This window comes from Cinclus cinclus, chromosome 14, assembly GCF_963662255.1.
Source record: "Cinclus cinclus chromosome 14, bCinCin1.1, whole genome shotgun sequence".
NCBI lineage: Eukaryota > Metazoa > Chordata > Aves > Passeriformes > Cinclidae > Cinclus > Cinclus cinclus.
In genome coordinates this window covers 21,407,169-21,427,693 of record NC_085059.1, presented here as the reverse complement: position 1 = coordinate 21,427,693, position 20,525 = coordinate 21,407,169, and the positions used below count along the sequence as shown (strand labels likewise).

At 40.6% G+C, this 20,525-nt stretch overlaps 1 protein-coding gene across 3 annotated transcripts; it reads right to left on the bottom strand.

Moving 5' to 3' along the window:
• Positions 1-872: 872 nt before the first annotated feature.
• REEP2 (receptor accessory protein 2) lies at positions 873-19,606 on the bottom strand. 3 transcript variants are annotated; one of them, XM_062502590.1, is made up of 8 exons: positions 19,575-19,606; positions 19,041-19,113; positions 14,984-15,060; positions 13,407-13,527; positions 12,735-12,848; positions 12,241-12,388; positions 11,798-11,937; positions 873-9,849 (listed from the first exon to the last, which is right to left on the bottom strand). In XM_062502590.1, the coding sequence occupies exons 1-8, from the start codon at positions 19,604-19,606 to the stop codon at positions 9,775-9,777; spliced, it is 780 nt and encodes a 259-aa protein (XP_062358574.1). In that variant the 3' UTR covers positions 873-9,774. The 3 variants fall into 3 exon arrangements, with proteins under 3 accessions (XP_062358574.1, XP_062358575.1, XP_062358576.1); XM_062502591.1 differs by having other exon boundaries at positions 12,241-12,382; XM_062502592.1 differs by lacking the exons at positions 11,798-11,937; positions 12,241-12,388.
• Between the last annotated feature and the right edge of the window lie 919 nt (positions 19,607-20,525).

The following is a 20,525-nucleotide window of genomic DNA, read 5'->3' as shown; positions in this document are numbered from 1 at the left end:
GCAAGGGGCTAAAAAGAGAAAGGCTCCACCTACACAAGTGTACTTTTAGAGAGGAAAAAAAAAAAGAAAAGCTAGGCTGAATTTCAAAGCCAAAAAGGATATCAACTCAATCCAAAACAGAGGCTCAGTCCATTACTACTGTTACAAAGTTCCAGCTAAAGACCACAGTTCATCAGCTTCAGACTTGCGTTATCCAAAACACCAAGTGTAAGGATGCCACTAGAACCCTACTAGCTGACTTCCTCTCTTATCCCAGCCACTACAACTGCTAGCTCCCAGCTACCCACTTCACCTGCTAGCTGGGTCTGTGGAAAAGCAACTGTTACCGATAGCAACAGAAAATACTTCACAGTCCATTTTAACTTGTAATTTCATACACCCTCTGCCTGTTGCCAGTACCACAGGTTTTCCAGTAAGTAACTGAGTTCTTGCTACCTGCTCTGCAAGACAGTTATTTCCTGACCACTCTAATGTTTCATGCCTAGGTATAGTAGCTATGTAGTACTGGCTAAACATTTTTACTTCTGCACATGGACCCAGAAAAAGATAATCACCATTCCCTGGCTTTGCATATATGAATGCTTTCCAATCTCTGTGCTCCCCAAAAGTTACGTGCAATTACAATTCAGGTAGGTCTCCCAGATGCTTAACAGCCAGAGTATTTCATTCCAGGCAGAACAAAAGGGCCACCTAACAAACACACTTGTGATATGAATCCAAGCCCTCAGTTAACAACTGGGAAGCAGACACAACCTGAGAGTGAGGAACATTTACATGAGGAAACAATGCCAGTAAAAGCCAGATTCCCAAAAATTGCCGTATTTTGACATACCAGAAATAGCCGGACTCTGTATTCATTTTCATATCTTTATTCATTCAACAATGAAGAGGGGGAAAGGCAAAAGACTAAACATATAAGACATGAAGATAAACTAAAATGATTTAGGAGCACAGTTTGAGAAGATAACAAAACAGCATTTTTTAAAAATAATATCCACAGGCATCAGTATCAAGAAACTGGGGCATGAGGTGGGAGAAAGGTATGTAAACTCACTAGCAAAGAACAAAAAGCCATACCTTCAACTCATAAATCTATAAACGTATTCTAATGGCACATGTAGATTTAAATTCAAACTGAGACATTTATCTGTCAAAATAAACTGTAAGTAAGTGAATATATAATCTCCAGAACCTTTCCTCCCCACCCATATCAATAACCAAACCTTAACACAGCAACTTTTTCTTCAGAGGTGCCATCACGAACTTGTGATCAGTTGCGCTTGGAGCACCACTTACCAGAGAGACCCACATGAGACAGTAGCAGGAAGTAGTGTTCAAAATTTAGTCCTTACATGGTGCCTTTTTGGTCTCATCAGCAATCTTCAGCAAGTTGACACAGCCTGAATAGACATAGTATAATGAGCTTTTCCAAATACTCTTAACCCAAACTGAAGGGCTGTCTTTCCATGCTTACGACCCTGATGCCTCAGAAGGGAACTTAGCCAGGAAAACCACTTTTAGTGGAATTACCAAAGTAACTGAGAAGAGAAATAAGGCTTAGTTGCCATCCTGTGGAACAAGAGCACATCTGCATTGATATAACCTTTTGTATTACTCCAGATAGAAACGGAATATAAGCAATGGCCCCTTTAAAACAGATTCTTCAAAAAAGAGAATGTTAAAAGATACCTAAAATGAGTCTGGGTATTAAAGCAAGCACAACAAGAGACTTAGGTTTTGTACATTTAAGTAATTAGACTGTAGCAAGTGACCAAACTTAATGACTACAAAAAATTAGTGACAGAAATCAAACAACTCCCCCTCTCTGGAAAACTCCATTAATCCAGTCATTTAACACCAGTGTGCTTCAGCACACGGGTAAAAAAGTGATGGTGTCACAAGGAGGCGTTTTCCAATGTATGTTTAATTCCGAACTACCCTCTGGTCATCAAATAAACTGAGCAGCATCAGACAGGAGATTGCACTAACTGAACCAAGTCAGTTTGGCTTGGCCTTTTCTCTGCTTTCCCTTTTCAGAGGGAAACCTTCCCATGCTATGATGGCTCCATGCATCAGTTACCGTATTTTTGTGGTAAATACAGATTGGTCACAACAGCTGGCTTTTACAAAAATACTATTAAATGTTGCTTAACTCTACTTAATTCAATATATTCGTTGCCCCAAATAAGCAAGCAATAGCAGCCATGTTATAGTTTCTGTTCAGTTGCTAGATTTCCCAACAGAGCCTAGGGAAAAGGAAAAGCTTAGAAAAAACCTGTGATTTGGCTTTGGCTAAACTTACATCCACACACTTCCTATAAAAATGACATTAGTAGAGAGCCTTCATGTTAGCGCTATACTGGCAGAGATAAATACACTAAATACAAGGCTTAGCCACAAAAGCCCATTCCTACCTGGCTCAATAATAGTTAATTTCTTATAACTCTTTAAATCATTACTAAATGTTTCGCAGAATGTGGAACATGCTCTTGGGATGGGGCACGTCAGGGTAATCCACAACTCGTATCTGAAGTTTAGCACCTGCCCAAAAGCACTATGTTCTGATCAAATGATGGAAAAATAGAAATATATTAAATATATTTTATTCTTCTTGTTTTTTCCCCCTGAAGTCTGACATTGAAGAATCCCCAGGACTATTCTAGGTTCTATTTCTCTTTCCTACAAAAACCTTACATCCTGGATCCTCCTTCAGACTGCAAGTCCCCATCTATGCTGTTGCAAATAAAAGATTTAAAGAATCTCATACTGTTACATTATGTTCTAACATCAGCTTTTCTATGTAAGAATGGCAAAATCCCTTGGACCCGTATGATCTTGTACAGTTAACAAATATGAAACGTCAAGAGCTTTTTGTGAAATGCATGCACCATTAATTAGGTCGTTGACTTTAAAAACAAAAAGAAAAACCAACCAACCAGATCTGTCTATCTGTTCTTCAGAATGCTAATTCTCTGTTGCCATGGTCACAAATTACCATAGTAACGTTAGATAAATCTGTATTTTTAGATTAAAATTGCTTCTCTTTTCAGAGAAAATAGATCAAACTAAAATAAAATACTCATCCTTACCAGGAAATACCACTAAAATTCAGAGTATAAAGTCGAGCAACATACAGCGATCGGTTAATTACAAAAGCTGGGGGGAATCATAAATATTGCCATTTTCAGAGCTGCTTCCTACAGCTAGAAAATGGTTTGAATGTACCAACAACAGCAACAAAAAAGTGAGGACAGTTGTTCTATAATGCTACTGTCTCAGCAAGCCTCACTGGATAGTGGCTCAATTAGAATGCCCAGAATATTGCCTTTTCAGTCAGAGGTTAGCAGCGGTATTACTTCATATTTCTTCATTAGAGCCCCAGCTTGTTTTTCCCCTCATCCCCAAGGAGGACCTTCACTCACACCTAGGAAACATTGCTGTTCAACTGTCATAACTGAACTAACTGTTACGAGACGTGTCTCTGCTCATTCATGTTCAGTGATTTTGCTATTCTTATACCCTCTGGTGGACAAAAAGTAATTCACAATCCTCCCTGTGCCATACTGCCTTTAGATCAGCACTGTGCTAAGGGGGATTTTGACATTAAAATGATGAGTCAAACCCAAGCACCTCTAATTTGAGATTAATTTGAGAAATAATCCTACAGAGGAGCCAGAAATGAGGAGTCCATTAACGCAGTGCTTTCCCAAATAAGGCAACAGCATGAATACAGAATGTTTATATTCAATATTAGGTCTGATGATCAGGAAAATCTCTCTCCATTTTGTAGTCACCAAAATTTTTTGACTTCTTTTTGTTAAGTTACTAAGCATTACTTGTGATAAAAACTTAGTTCCCATAGTTCCCATATAAAGTTTATGTAAAACTTTATATGCTTGCCATCCAGACTGACTTTCCTCACAAACCTGCTACAAAGACCATGACTGGACTCCCTGCCTCTGTAAGTCAGTATAGCAATGCATTTCCACTGCTGCCAGAAATGCTTTAATGTTTTACATAGTCTCAGACAGTTATATATCACAGATGACTTGAACATTTGCTCCTTTTGTGTTCACTTATTTTTGCAGTATTCCCATAAATGTTACTTCTAACATTATCTGGTTAAATGCTGACAGAATGTTCTCCAAAGGGTCTGCAGTGAGCACACTTCAGCCAGAATCCAATGCAAGAAAAGTGAAATACATCAAACTACGCCATTTGTAATAGATGCTCATATTCCACCTGGGAATCCAGATTTAGGCCTTGTTGTACAAGTCACATGTATTAATCTAGGTCATAGGTTCATGATGAAAAAAGGCTAAATTGCAGCTCTAATACAGTATATTTCAAGTCTCCACAGTCAGTGAAATGGAAGCCAGCCCTTGCTTAATAAACAAAAAAACATTACCAATTCATAGAAAACCAGGAACTCTATGAAAGAGATCAAGAAAGTAGCAGATAGCTTGCAAGGGGCTTCAGGCAAAGATTTTAGGCATATAAATAGCAATGACCTAAATTTACCTGCAAAGTTAAAAAAAAAAAATCAACAAAAAAAACAACCAAACAAAACAACACAAAAAAACCCCAAAAAACCCCACAAACACAAAAAACTGAAACCACAAACCCAACTAAAAAACCCCACCAATTTGCCATTGTTTCTTTTCACTTAATATTCTTTTAATTCCTGTTATCATCAGAAATAGAGCACTGGAATTCTGACACTGAGTTTTGGGATTCCACAGGGAAATGCGTGTATGAGCATAGCTAAATCCAGAATTTGGTTCACCCAAAAATGCAGGCTTTGGCAAGGGGGCAGAGGGTAGAATTTCCCAGGCAAATATATCCTCTGAAGCTTCTTGCACAATACAGCTACAAAGTGATGAGAGATACTTGATATTCCTCTCTGCAGATAATTGCCTGCTGAGGTTAAAGTCAAACTTTATTATTCTGAAGGGATCAAAGTTTGAAGAATCTTGGTGAATGGAGCTCAAATCCAGTTTGGGGGGGGGGGGGGGGGGTGGGAGGGGGAAAGGAAAGGGTAAGGGAGAGAGGGAGACAGAGACTGACTCCAAGAGAGAAATCAGGCTCAAAAAAAAAAAAAAAAACCAAAAAAAAAACCCAAAAAAAACCCAAAAAAACAAAAACAAAAACACACAAACAAAACCCCCAACCTCTCATCTGTAAAATGCACAGTTTAAGTCTTGCTTGAGGCTCAGGAAGTTAGCAGTATTTACTGGACAACTCTGTACTATACACAGCTCATTTTCTACTCTAATTCTGTCTATCTCATGAGACAGATTCTTACCTGCTATGAAGTTATTTTGTCCATTTACTGTTAAGACCAACTGTTTTCACAACTTACTCTGCATACCTCTTAAGATCTTAAGAGCCAAATTCAAAATGAAATGTGACCAGGAAACATTTCTCCTCAGCAAAGCACATTCCCATACAGCACACACATTTCTACACATATTATCAGCTCTTAAACATTAAACTCAGTAGACTCCAGATGAGAAACAGCACACAGGAATCAGCAGTGGGTGGTCCAGACTGAGTTGCGAGGTTGAACCAGATGACCCCCAGAGACCCCTTTCCAACCCTGACACCTCTTTGGTTCTACAAGCTCATGCAACTTCAGAATACATTCCTGTTTTTTCACATATATGATTTCGCAAGCCAACTCCCAAAGCAGCACCACGAGATGCTTCAGCCAGACAGTGCATTACAAAATTCCTAGTGGCTAAAGCAAGAAAAGCTGTAGTACAGACCAGGTACATAAAGATGTCATTCAGCATCTTGCCAGCAAGCAGAAATGTGACAATACAGTGTCCCCATTAGAATACAACTTTTTTCCCTAGATTTCTCTCTTAGGGAACAATCCACACTTTCCAGCATTATATGCAACTTTGGAAGACAGAAAGGAAAAGTCAGCTCAATTCAACAGCTGCTCTCAAGCATACAATGACACTCCACAGTTTACTTGTGAGCCTCCTTAATACAACGCTATGTGTAGATCAGAGAACCAGCAGAGTTCTCCACAGATATCTTACTTTTCTCCTAAGGCACTAAATTTCCTGCTGATTAAGATGGCACAGAATAAATAACAATTTCTGAAAAGTTGTGGTTCTCTAGAGATCTTGCTTTCCAAGGAAGTATATTGTGAGCGAGTTGTATTTCCAAAAGGGATATATAAAAGAAAGCCCTGCACTGCAAAAGCACAATGAATGGAAATCAACTCACTAAAATGAGGGAAGGTAGAATTTCCCCAGGACAAGCTTTGCAATTTTAAGAACACCGGCATCCCTCTCTGTATATACGCTCTACCTATCAAGGAAATTTTCTAATCTAGAAGAAATCAGTCCCAGAAATGTAAAGCTGGAGAATCACAAACTTGAATTTTAAAAAGTAAATAATAAAGATGTTTAGATAAAGTGTAAGGGTTTAAAACCTGACAGTTATCTCCCCTATATTTTCCTATTTCTTACCCACCACAGAGGATTACTGCCAAACAAGAAAACAATTTTTCCCTTTTATGCAACAAAACATTAAGTTTCTCAGACAGGAAACCACATTTCACTATTTTCTTTTCCAACAGCAGAACACTGACTTATACCACTACAAAGCGTGAAAGTAAAACATTTCAAAAGGCAGTCATGGCTTCAACTTTGTATCTCATGGTACAGGTATTTTAGGATAACCTTTAGGCACATGAAGTTCAAAACACACATGCCACGCTCTTCAGGTATCATTTTCTCTCACTGCACTTTTCTCTGTGGCCAGGCTCTACACATTTACCAAACACAACAGGTTCTAATGCTAGGTGAAGATTTAACCATTCACTTAACTGCACAACGAAGCCCACAGATGATACTGAAAAGACACTACATTCCAGCATTTCCTGCTGAAAACACTGAACAGCAGTTGATAAAAGCATTTTATCAAAACAGCACATTCAGCATTCTCATTAACAAGAGAATTTCTATGCAAGACAGTGCCATCCAATGCACAACTGCATCTAGAAACTTGCTAAGAGGTCACGTGGGTGGTGGCAGATCTGCAGTGGCCTCGATCAAGCAAAGCACAATCCAGCAGTCACATTTGTACTAGAAGAAGAAAAGAGTATCCATGCTGAGACACTGCTCTTGCCCTGGGTGAGTTCTGCTGCTTGAGTTCTGCTTGCTGGGTGAGTTCTGCTTGCTCATCAGCTTCATACTGCACACCAGATAGTCCCTGACTCTACTGTAGACTCACTCTTGCAACCAAAAGCCAGTTCCCTTATATAAACAAAAGTCAGAGTAAAACTGACCCGTATTTACCCACAAGCTAATGACATCAAGTAGCAATGCTAAGTAAAAGCTATTTAGCACAGCTCAGGAGACAAAGGTAAATCCAAATACCAGAACAGAATCTTCAGAAATTCTTCCTGTGCTTCAAAGCAAAAAAGCCTCTACAAATAAACGGATTCTAGAGAAGATTCTGAGAAGTCACTCTATGGAAACATAATCGTAGACTATCACAGTACATGCACAAGCAAAGGACAAGATCAGCAAAAAGGGAGACTTGGCTTCCAAATGAAGTCCCTCACAATGATTTACATAAATAATTTGCTATGCAAAATTTTATTAAAAAAAAAAAAATCAAGTAACATGGTCATAGACATACTTGGTACATAGAGAACAATGGTTCTCTCTTGCTCAGAACAGGAAAGTTCTAGGGCAGCAACTCCTTACAACTGGATCTTCCACGTAACCATGAAAGATTTTTATCTATCTGGAGAGAGGAATTTCCTTTGGAAACAGAAAGTATTCCTGCTTCAGGACATGCATTTGAATGTGTAGTAAGACATGAAGTTTGCTAATAAACTAACAAAGAACAAAATAATTGGCGTTTTTTTCTGAAATTCAAAACCAAATCAAGAATTTTCTACTGACTTCTGAATAAAGTCTTGTGGATTATTTAGGACAAATATTTCTGACAAGATCCAAGTTTCTAACATGGTCAGTAAAGTTTAAATTTTTAAAAGCTACAAAAAATAGCAAACCCAACTTAAGTGGCTCCCTGAAATAACTGGTAAATTCAACAGCAAATAACTTGCCACCAAGACAATGGGAAACAAGAAAAAAATTCAGTCTTAGTCTTCAACTTCATAAATTTTTGAAAGGCTGTGCTCTAGAATACTGGGCCCTGTGAAGAATTCACTCTAATTTCAGAAATGTGACACCAGAAGTATGGGACACACCTGCATGTAGGAGCCAGGTTCTGTTGATAACTAATTTCAGTGAAAATTAAGACCACCAAGTATTCATTCAGACACCCATATCCATAATGGTGCACCTTCATTATGGATCTTGATAACAAGAACCCTACTCATAAATTTCAAAATTTTCACTGACTCAGCTACCATGTGTACAAGGGATCGCCCCTTAACAACCTTCAAGAGATTAGTATGGCTTGGCATGATGCAATTTTTCTCTGCAGCACTGCAATTTCACTCTCACAATATTCTACACTGCTTGTAGTTTTCTGTCCCATATATTAAGTGTTGCTCATGTCTCAGGACATTGATAAACATGACACATGTCAGACAGAAAATCTGTGCAAGAGCTGCACCAGGATAAAGCAAGAGGACTGATTAATCACAGTATTGTGCCCTAGTCCCTGCTTTTTATCCCCAACAAATGAAATTCTGAAGTTAGCAGAACTCAGCTGTTAATAAACCAACTGTTTCAGTTCTCATGTCCTGAGGATTGACTCTCACAAAGCTGAGAGGTAAGGGCTTCTGAAATTCTCAAGTATGCCCACAGACTATTTTGAGACAGATTTTCCCCAGACATCTACTAGAATAAAAGAATTTGTCTGAAGTAACAAGCAACACAACAACACCAGTTCAAACACTAAATGGCAAAGCAAGTACACTTGCCATGGAACTGCATGGAACCTACTGCATGGGACTCACCCCGTTCTGATGCTCTCATAGGAGTCAAAGTGGGCATTAGAACCTGAAATAAAACTCCAGCAGTTTCAAGAGGAGCCAAAATCTTAGAGATGCCAAACTTTCCTTCTCAACACTAACTCTTGCCTACTCCATCATATAACGTGCACATAATAGCACATTTTCTTTATTCGTTTTTCCAGTCATCTCCCTTTACCTTCCAGAAAAAATAAAATAAAAACCAATCTCTTCAGGTTCCAGTATGAGTAATGGGAATCCAGCATATACCTCCCATAAGCTAGTCCTTTATGCTCAACAGCACTCAGCATATATCACTTCAGTTACTTTCTCAAAGGCGATGGATATACCAGGTATGGTCCATTCTTAAGGAATACAATTCATGGTGGGCACTTCTTAACAACACACAGCTGCAGGAGAATACCCAGAGCAAGATAAGACATTTTAAAGAGCCACCCGCCCCATGGAACTCCTGTGCCTAGTATTTTTCCAGCTTCTGTGCAATGGATGTCTCTAACCCTAGTCAGTTTTTCCACCAGAGATTCTCAACTAGAGTTACACAGTGGGAATTCCAAAGCAAGTGGCTATGTACAGACATATCAGCATTCCCTCCAACAGAGAGATGAAAAGGAGAAAATTCCTGAGGATTTGTATCCTCTACTCCGCTTTCTGAATCCCAGCTTCCCCCTTGCCTTGGAATGAGCTCTGTAAAGCAGTATCGGTTATTTACAAGAATCTCAGCTCCCTTCCTTTGGAGAGTTTCCCCATGAAAGCAAAAGGCAAATCCCAGGACAGAAAAAGGTGCTGGGGGTGGGGAGGTTGCCTTAGGATGACTCGCCAGAAGCAAGAGAGCCAGTAGCTTTCTTCTTAGGACGGGCTTTTACACTTCTCACTGGAAGCTGAGGAGAAATAAAAAGAGGCATCTTAGGCTAGTTTATTTTAATACCTAAATGTCTAACAGACAGATGTAAGAATGCAGAGTGAAAATAGGACAAAACAACTACAACGTGACCCTATTAATGTCAATGTAATAATGTCATTATTACGTTGTCTCGAAAGTCTAGTTAGTCATTCTTTTTTTCATATAAACAAATCACTCAACATATCCATCAAATAGCAACCAGGAGAAGACTTTCTAAAACACGATATGTACACTAGTAAATTCAAAGCCAGCTGTCCAAACAAAAGGTTAAACACAGATATTTCTAACTGGTAACATCCATGTAACAGTTCACTGCTCTAACTTTTCTGCTTCTTAACTTCCATCACCAGTGCAGTTCTCCGAAAGCTGTAAAAACATCCTGAACAAATATCAGCACACTTTACTTCTGTGATTTTAATTCTAGATATTGGCAAGAAGGGCACATTTTTTCATCTGTGATGCATTCAGCCCTGGCTGGCAACCTCTGTGATCTCAGTCAAAGATCTACAAGTCCTGAATCTGACCCAAAGATCCAACAATCTGAGAACAAAAACCAATGTGCCTGCAAAGGGCTTTATTGGTATTTCTGTATTCACAATAAACAGCATAGAAGAGTTCTGTCTTTTCACAATTTCATTTTGAAAAATCCTCACTAGGAAGCTTTGACTCTAATGCTGAGCCTCTTATTTCCCTGCTCCTGTCTAATACAGTAGACAAGAAAGAAGAGGGGACAACTCATAAATAAGCCATAGAAAGATCCAAGTTAAATTAAAACACATCTTTGGACACAGATGTCCATCCCTGGAGAAAATCAAAAGCCACCTGGACCTTGTCCTGGGAACTAGCTCTACACGAGCAGTCAGTTTGAACCAGATGAATTCAGAGATCCCCTCCAACCTCAATTATTCTGTGATTCAATTACAAGGAGAATGTAAGCACATGCAATGGTTTCCCATACACTGTAAAATCAGGTTAATAGTACAACTTAAAAAAATCATGCTCTAAGCAATTACTTTCCTTCAAACTAATAAAAATTTAGCCTGAACAGCTTGACAATGTGAGTCAGTTATACAGCATTGTTTATCTTAGATAAAAACAGTAACAGAAGTCCCAGTCAAATCAAGCAAATAGGACACCAACTTCACAAAAAGGGAGAAGCGTTTTATCACGTATAAATGAAACCCTAAGAAACACTCAAGTAAGAGTCAAGACCTAGAAAGCTGCACCTCAAAAAGCATTTTCTACAAAACACACCTGAAAACACCTGAAAAAAAGACTGCTAAGCTTCAATTATTCTTGCACACAACTGCATCTACTTTCCTGTACAGTTTATTTTAATAGTAAGAAATCAGGCATCTCATGTCCCATTCTGAATGGCTGTAAATACCCTGGATCACCACGTGAACACAAGAAGACAACTGGACAATCACTAGTTATTCAAACTTTTAAAAAAATTTCCAGAAATGGGGTAGGTGGGGAGAGGTGTAATTCCCCATACCTAATATGTAAAAGTCAAGGGAGGCCTAAGATGGTACACAACTGCTGCATTTAGATGGAGAGAGAATGGCTGTCCAAGGCATAAACATCACTATTATATATTCAGACTGTAGCAGACAGGAGAGAGGGTAGCGACAACAAAACACGTTAAAAATACCTAATGCTCCACACTTCAACACAAAGCCCAAATGAAAGAAAAGCTGGGTTCTGGCTTATGACAGAGGCTTACAGGCATGATAAAAATGCAAAAGCTAGAGACAAGTATAGCAAGAAGATGATAAGTTCTCTGATGTAGGACTCAACTAGCAAAGCCAGTCCAACAAAATTTATATATACACCTTCTAAATGCTGAGACTATAAAGCTGGAGTCTTCCAAACAAGCTCACAAACCAATGTCAGTGCTGGAAATTATCTATACACCAACTCACTTCAGCTTTCATCACCTTTTTAGGAGTTTTGAGACTCTGGGTACGTTTAGGAAGTTTGTCTCCTGCATCTTCATCTGATGGATCTGTTCTGGTATCTGACGGAGTTCCATTAGACCGATGTGCCACACTGCTCTCCTCTCCTGAGGAATAACAGGAAGCTAAGAAACAAGAGCAAAAGTTTTAGCAAATACCTTTAAAGAATCTCATGAGGCTTAAAATGGCCCATCCTCAAAGAACACATGACAGAGAGATGTCAACCATTCTGAATAACGATAATGGGATAAGTACAGGGATATATTAAATGAGAAGGCTCTAGGGAAGACAATGCAACTTCTCCCAGGTAATTTACGATCTTGTACTCCTTTCTGAGACCCAAGGCTCAGGGAAGCCCTCCCGGCTCACCATCCAAGATCTCACACAGTGGCCCAGCAGGTGCTCTGTACCTGAGTCTTCAATAGTTTCCAGCAGACTCCCACCAGAGGGGTGCAGCTGTGGATCACAGGTTCGCATATGCACAGTATCTTCATCTCGGATCAGAGTGAGATCCTGCATGCTGAAACTTCGAAGTTTCTCAGACAAAACTCCCTGGCCCTATGAGGACATAAAATTAGGTTGAAAGGCTCATCACCAAGATCATCTCACATGGGATCATTCATTCAGAAGAGGAGCAAAGCTTTCCTATTCCCCACTACAGTACTCCAAAAAAAAAAAAAAAGGAAAGGGAAAATTCATGCTCCCAAGAACAACAACTAAGAGGTTAAAGCAAAATCCACTCGACTCCCCTCTACTTTTTTTAAGAGGAAGGCAGGATTCCAGGACGGAAGGATTGGTGCCAAACAAGTACTAGTATCCCTAACAGACCCACAGCACCTAATTTCTGGTACACAAAAATAAACTGCTGGAGAATTCTTGGATGTTACAGAAGGTATTGCATTACCTTTGCAGCTGCAGTAACTGCTGCATTGGCAGCAAGGTTTAGCCCTCTCTTGCCAACTCGCATCATAGTTTCATAGCTCTTGTCACAAGCCTGAGTAATGTATTCATCAATTTCCTAGGAATGCAACATGGAACATGGCAATTAGGTGCTTGTTACAAATATGATCAAAGTTTCCCCATCATCACCCTTAAAAACACAAAGCTCATCTGAACACTCTTTTTTCAGGCTGCTAGCATCAGGTGTCACTGATCACATAACTCAAGTTTCTCTGCTAATTACATGAAAGCATGTAAACACAACTTTAAATTACAGTACCCTATTTTCAAATTATAGCAACTGAAACAAAGCAGTTGCTTATATCAACAATGCTAAACAACAGACTGGCTACAGAACATGCTGCTCCTACTGTGATTCAAAAAGCTTAACTACTGACAGTGACTGTAAAGGCTCATGACACTGGGTTAGCCAAACATGCTTTCTAAGCATTAGGCAAACGACTGGCTACACTGCAATCTTCAGTAAGCTGCAGTGTGACATCATTGTCAGATGCAGAATCATTTTACATTCACTAAGGTCAGCACAAGCAAGATTCTAGTTTTTACTGTGACATAACTGAATTAGAAGTCGGTCAGTTCCCAGACAGGTCAGTATCTTCCATCAACAAGCAGGTACCTTCTCCTTATTGGAGAGCGTTGGGTGCACAAACTTCCTGTAGAGGACACTGGAGCCTTTCGTGTAAGGGGAGAGCAGCCAAATCACAAATGCGATTTTCAGCTCAAAATAAAAGGGAAACCTGAGAGAAAGAGGAAAGGAAAAAAAAAAAAAAAGAAGAGAGAGAAAGATGGAGAAATGGAATCAAGATCAGCACAGAGACAGATGGAAATAACTAGTAGAGAGCAGCACAGGCAGAAAGAGTGTAGGCAAAGTAAAGGCTCAGACACAAGAGAATCAATTATTCAGGTCAGAAAAGCAGAACCCTTTTTAGAATCCTAGGACATACCTTCTTGGAGTATCATTTAGTCTTTCATCCATAGCCATGAAAACTCCATAAACAGGGCATCTCTCAGCCCTGCAAACACACCAAATTACAGTCTGACAGCTACTCTCATCATTCTGACGTTTCTTCAGAGAGCATCCAGTGGATGTTAATATTACATTAGTTTTCCTTCTCAATTTCCAAAATTTTCAACTACCTAGCTTAAGAATGTCACAATCCTACTAAAGCTGATGGCTGTTTCTGAAACTTCCAACAGGTACTCCTCAGGTCAGACACATAAGCAGGGCCAGGGTAAATGAAAAAGAGCAGGCTGAACCTAAGCCTGTCATTTCTAACGCTTACCCAATAAAGTCTGGTAAGATACAATAGCAGAGATTGAAACAAATGAATGCAAATTCTCTAATGACTCAATTAGTAGAAAGGAAATTCTGTTTTCAGAAATACTTTATGAAAAAGTATAACAACTTTAGCTTATTCACAATCTTTGTCTGCTTTTTAGATTTCATGCAGGTAGAAACAAAGCTGCTGAGCACTTTTATACGGCATGTGTAGTAAATACTTCACAATTCCTTAGAAGATGAAACTTTTTGACTAACATTGTTTCAGAGATGTAGGCAAAGCTCAAACACTAAAGCAATGAGGCAACTGAAGATATCCTGCTTCAAATGTTCAGCTGAAGCCCTGTAACAATGAATTGTCATTTTTGGAGGCCTCCATATTGGCAAGCATGACACAGAGCACTGAAAACAATAACAATCTGCTTCCCTCTACTCCAGTCTGTCCCACTCTCCCTAGTGGAAGAGAAGTTCATCATGCAAATCCCTCAGAGCACAGACATGTATGTGATCTGCTCTTCCACATAAATGACTATCAAAGCAAAATAGGTCACTTCCTTCTACCATTTTTGTAAGGTGTCTTTTAGACTATCATTTTTCAAACTGTACCAGTTCACATTAACAGCTTCTCAAAAATATTTCAAGTTATGAATGGATGAAGATCCTTTTATAGATACTGTGCATGTACCCTAATTTTGCAAGCAAAGGAGTTGAAACAGCTAAGATGGCAGCTACTACCCGCAGTATCTAGAATCCTGCTGACTCTTCACACAGGTTGAAAACTCCAAAAGGAGAGACAACTTATTCTTAGCATCCTAATACTTCGCTTCAAAAAAGGAAAAAAAAAAAAAAACAAAACAACAAAGACATAGCAATAACAAAGAAAAACACCCACTATGAGCCACCAAGGAACTCACCAAGAAAGAACAATGTCCGTGAGTGTTTCTGCAGTGGTGAAAAAGGCAAACACAATCCAGTACATCATCCACTTCACCTGCAAAAGAGCATTCACTCAATGCATATACATCAGAATCGAGAAAAAAAGTGCAGTGTCTTCTCATTATAAATGACTCATCTCCACATATTAAAACAGATTCAAAAAGAAGGCATATGTAATCTGTAATGGAGAGGGACACAAACTAAATGGTACATTTTAATCTGAGAAAGCATGTAGGATTACTGTGCTCTAAATAGATAAACACATACAGGTTCACTGATGAATGCATGCCCTGGAACAATGTTATGATGCAACAGTATTAAGGTCCCAAATGACCTATCCAAAAAAGATTCATCAGTTCACTTTAAGAAGTTACACTCCTCCATAGATCATGAATGCTGAAAAAAAAAAAAAAAAATATATATATATACATGCACATGTGTAAAAGTTTAACTTTCAGCTGCAGCCCTGTATTTTCCTGATGTAAAGTTTTTCATTAGGAAAAACGAAAAACAAAAAAAAAAACAAGAAAGAGATTATTTTCTCTAACTCATTAATAAGCATTCTTTGCCTTAATCATTACTCCCAGAAATCACACAAGCAATTAATTTTTCTTTTTAAATAAAAGCTCACTGAGAGAGGTAAACAAGCAAAGAACATACCACATCAACCTAATCCTCTTCTTTAAGGTTTAGAGTATATGAAGGTACTATTATGACACATTTGGATGCCTATCATCTATTTCTCTACTTTCTCACACCCTTATCTGGGGCAGTATTTCTTTCAAAGCACAAAGTAATTCCTCCCTAACAAATAGAGAAGCACACTGCTGTTTTTGTAACTGGTTTCTCAGCTACAAACCAATTACTCCTCAAGAGGAGTCAGCTGAATTATAAGGGAAATTGCTAGTTTTCTATCCTGTTGAGAACTAAAAAAGAGCAAAAGTAGCAGATAAATAAAGAGGACACCTTAATTCAAAGCAATTTAACATTCTTAGTGTCATCAAAAATGGGAAAAGAGAACTGAACTGAATCAGGGAAATGCCACATATTAAATCCACACATTAATCCATAAATTAAACTTATATGAACAATTACATTCATATAATAATGACACGTTGACAACCCTTGTTACAGCAAATAATTTAAAAGCAGGTATTTCCCAAACTTGTATGTGCTGGAAAATCTGGTGATTTGTTCTTGAAAGACCCTCTACAAGTTTCTCATAAAAGAAAATTCGTCTGCCTCCAGCTGCTCTAACACAGTGAATGGCTTAGAAGACAGTGGTTAGTAATCCAAATTATTTCCACTTTACTGTAAATGTTCTTTTTCAGAACAGAAAATAGCAAAACTTGTATTGTATGGCTCTCTCCTGCATTTTTTTTTGTACCATCAGTCTGGACGAGACCACGTGCTGTTCAGCTGATCTAAAGCAACTTTTCAAAATGAATGATTAAGTCCTCAGTGCAGCAACATGAATCAGGTCTTGTATGAGTAAGTGTGTGAATAGTAGTAGATCCAAGTTCGCAAAAAGGGATCCAAAAGGGTGAGAGATTTCAGGAAACCTATACACCTATACCCAGTAAATCTTCAGCATTAGGCAAAATGAAGGCAATAATAGTAATAAAAGCAACTGGCAAATACCTACATATATGTAACAAAACGAAGATTATGGGGTTTTTTCAGAAAAAAAAAAATAAATTCACAAGTGTAGCAGAACTCTTAGATTTCCATAAGGCTGTGCTAGCTATAGTGCTTTCCTTACAGGGTGAGGGTATATGAAGTTTCTAAATAATTTCTAACAGGTCTATACAAATACTTAAAGAAACAAAATCATCAAGGATAAAAGTGAAGGGACTATTGAGGATTAACAGTTGGTTAAAAAAAGGGAAACAAAGGATAAGAGTAAATGGCCAATTTTCACAATGAGAAAGTTACCAGTGGAATCCCACAGGAATCAGTGTTGAGATCTGTGCTGCTCATCTTCATGAAACATCTGGAAAAGGTTGTGAATAGTAAGATGACAAACTGTGCAGAAGATACTTTTCTATCCAAGAGATCAGGTAGGAGTTGGTTAAAGAATTCAAAAAAGGATTCTAATTCATCTCCAGCTGACATTTTGTCTCTAAATAGGATTAAATACAAAGCAAAGAACTTAGTGTCTGCTTTTTCTCAGTGAAAACTACTGCATTTACATATATTAGCAGATGTCACTTAAAAACGGATCACTTTAGGTAGCCTGAGTGTAAGCCTAGTGCTTAATTTCACTCTAACAGAATGCTCAGCAGTATGAACTGAGAACAGAAAACATTGTTTTGTTACTCTTCAAATAAACTTCACGTTCACATCTTTGATACTGGACGCAGGTCTCCTCGCCTCTCTCTCCTTCTGTCACCCTTCACCCCATGCTCTAAAGCTAAAGAAAAATAAGAAGTATAGCTCCTAAACAAACTAGAAGGATCCAACTTCTAGTTCTAGAAGTCCCTGCAGATGACCAGAAACTAAAAGGGCAGAAAGCAGATGGGAAGAAATCCTATTTTTTTTCTTATGACAGATTACAAACACCTTCCAAAACTGAGGGTTGAATGAGGCTGCATTTTTTTTTTTTTTTTCAGTCTACTAAAAGGAGCCATTTGCTGCTCACCCTGATGATGACCAGCTTCAGGCACATATACAGTCTCCCCAGCTTGCACCAAGAGCCGAAACGAATTCAGCAAATGCAAATGCATACTTGAAATGTAGACTTGACCAATGCTGAAGATGACATGTGAAAATAAAAAAAAAACCCCTGCTTTTATGACAATCTGAGCTACTAGAAGCAGTTTTCCACAACTGCTCAACAATTTATCCTGAATTTCTATCATGGTGGTAGAGAAGAGTAAATTCGCACTGTACTCTGATGTCACTGATTGACTGTTTGTGGCAACTTGGTCTGTATCAATTCAAGTTTCAATACACCACTTTAGCAGAGATACACCTCTAAGACCTTTCTCCACCACCAAACCCTAACCAATGTCGGTTTTTAAGCACTATGAACAAGCAGTAGCACATAAAACAGCTGGATTTGAAAATCGGCAGCACAGCATTCAAGTTTTCTGCTGAATTTTCACATGAAGAACAGTTTGAACAGATATTGCCCCTTCTGCTATCTTTTCCCCCATCTTTCCACTTGTGTTGGAAGGAAGAAGCGCTTCAAATGAAGTGAATTAGGCAGAGGGCAGTCCAACATCTAACTGCCTATTTCTGATGCAGTCCTCTCAAGGAAGAATAATTAATATGTAAGTTTTAGCAGTTCAAATACATTTTCTTGAACAACTCCAGCATTTTCACTGAAACTAAAAACAAGATTATATTCTCTGCTGCAGCAATCAGACTATCTACTTGAGGAAACCTATACCACTGAATCACTAAACAAAACCCAAAAATTAATGCCGTACTTTTCCACATCATAGGACTTGTCTCAAGTGATCCACTTAGAACATCCCTTCTGTAAGAAGGCAAGACACTAAATCATAAAAAAAAAAAAAAATCTGGTGTTTTATTTATGGTAATTGTAGCAATAGTGTAGACTGAGAGAGGGAAACGGTTCCAGACGGAAAAGAGAATGAAGTCTTGACCAACATAAAACACTGATCACAAGCAAAGTTGACAGGAAGCCACAAACCAAACAGGAGTATTCAACCCTTCGGAAGAAAACAAAAGCAGTACTGAAAAAGCAGTAAAAGAAACAAGGATAAAGTTACACGGAAGAACTTGTCCTGGACTTTCATATGCTTCCGGATTACAGTGTTTACCCCGCTTTCCCTTCCTCACTCAGCATCTCCTGAGAAAGTACAGCCCACGTCTACGGGTTGAAACCTCCCATTTCAGTAAGCACCCCTCCTTGGCAGCTTTTCCAGAGAGGACTGGAGCTGCTGCTCGGGCGGCCGGGCCCCTGCGGAGCCGGGGTGCCATGGTCCCGGGGACAGGCCGGGGGCTTGCGAGGCGGCCGCTAAGGACGAGGCGGGCGCTGCGCCGGCAAGGCGAGCCCGTACTCACATATTCCTTTACGTTTTTCGTCTTCACGGCTTTGTAGGAGGAGTACGCGGGGTAGAGGGTGCCGAAGATCAGCCTACGAGAAGAACAGACCCCCTCAGCACCTCGCGGAGCCGCGCACCGCCCCCGGCCGCAGGGGCGGGCACTCCCCCCGCGATGCCGGAGCCGGCGCGATGCCGGAGCCGGCGCGATGCCGGAGCCGGCGCGATGCCGGAGCCGGCGCGATGCCGGAGCCGGCGCGATGCCGGAGCCGGCGCGATGCCGGAGCCGGCGCGATGCCGGAGCCGGCGCGATGCCGGTCTCCGGGCGGGGCTCAGCCACCCTCACCGCGGCACCGCCCGGGGGCCGCTGCAGCCCGCGCGGGCCCGCCCGTCTGTAGCCGCAGCCACCCCCGAGGGCGCCCGCCCCCCCCCCCAACCGCCCCTTCCCGGGGCGCGGGGTCCCGCGGGGCAGCACCGGCGCCAGAGCCCCGCTCCGGGCCGCGGCCCTCGGGGGACCAGCGGCGAAGGGCTCCGCGCAGCGGCCGCACGCACTCACACCACGAGGCGGGAGATAATCCAGGAGACCATGGCGGCACCGGGCGCGGCTCGGGGCTGAGCAGCGGCGGGAGGCGGCTCTTACAGGGCAGGTTCCTGCAGCAAGCGCAGCTCCGCCCCCTGTGCTCGCATGGGAGGAGCCGAGGCGGCGGAGGGAAGAGGCCGCCGGGCTCCGAGCGTCGCAGCCCCGCGTCCGCTCGTACCAGGTGCGACGGCAACCCAGGAGCAGAACCCCGCCAGCGGAACGGCAGCAGCGAGGTATTAAAGCGACGTTTCCGGAAGGATGGCAGACAAGCAACGTGCGCAACGTGAAGAAAATTACAGGAGCGAGCTGAAGTGAGATCACGGGCGCTGGGGAAGACGGAGTAGGAGAGACCACAGGAGAAGCCATCTTGCCTCCATTTGCCTCCTCCAGGGAAATCAAAACAGCTATTACATGCTGCAACACGGTAATTTATTGTAAAAACTTTTCAGAGTTCCACGGCTCCAAGTTTCACCCAAAACCGGATGCCAAACAAAACTCAACTAGCCGATACCGACGTTTGCGTTACCAAACCAGAAGAATAACGGCTGTTACTTGTAGTTTCCAGGTAATTTCAGTGTTGCCAGATACTCTTCCTCGAAAGCTGAGAGGTCAAGGATTACTTTGTTAACTACAAAAACAAGGCTGAACAGTGTGTGTGTGTGTGTGTGTGTGTGTGTGTGTGTGTGTGTGTGTGTGTGAATATCCGTAGTGCAGGGTGGGAAATGTGTATGCTTAAGCATACTGGAGTACAGGAAACTGTAGTATCAACAGCTCAGCAAGGAATACTGTTAAAAGAAGCTTCCTTCTCAGTCAATGCCAGAGTTCATTACTGGGTCCCTGGGAACCTGTATGTATATTACAGCCAAGGTCTGATTAGGCCCCGTACACAGATCTCTGAATCACACTGAGATTATGAAACGTGTTTTT

Bases quoted from the DNA above. Each gene is read 5' to 3' on its own strand.
- REEP2 (XM_062502590.1), bottom strand. From the start codon at position 19,606: ATGGTCTCCTGGATTATCTCCCGCCTCGTGGT. The intron at 15,061-19,040 runs GTGAGTACGGGC...GCTCTTTTGCAG, and splicing joins CGAAAAACGTAAAGGAATAT to GTGAAGTGGATGATGTACTG. The intron at 13,528-14,983 runs GTGAGTTCCTTG...TCTTTCTCTCAG, and splicing joins ACGGACATTGTTCTTTCTTG to GTTTCCCTTTTATTTTGAGC.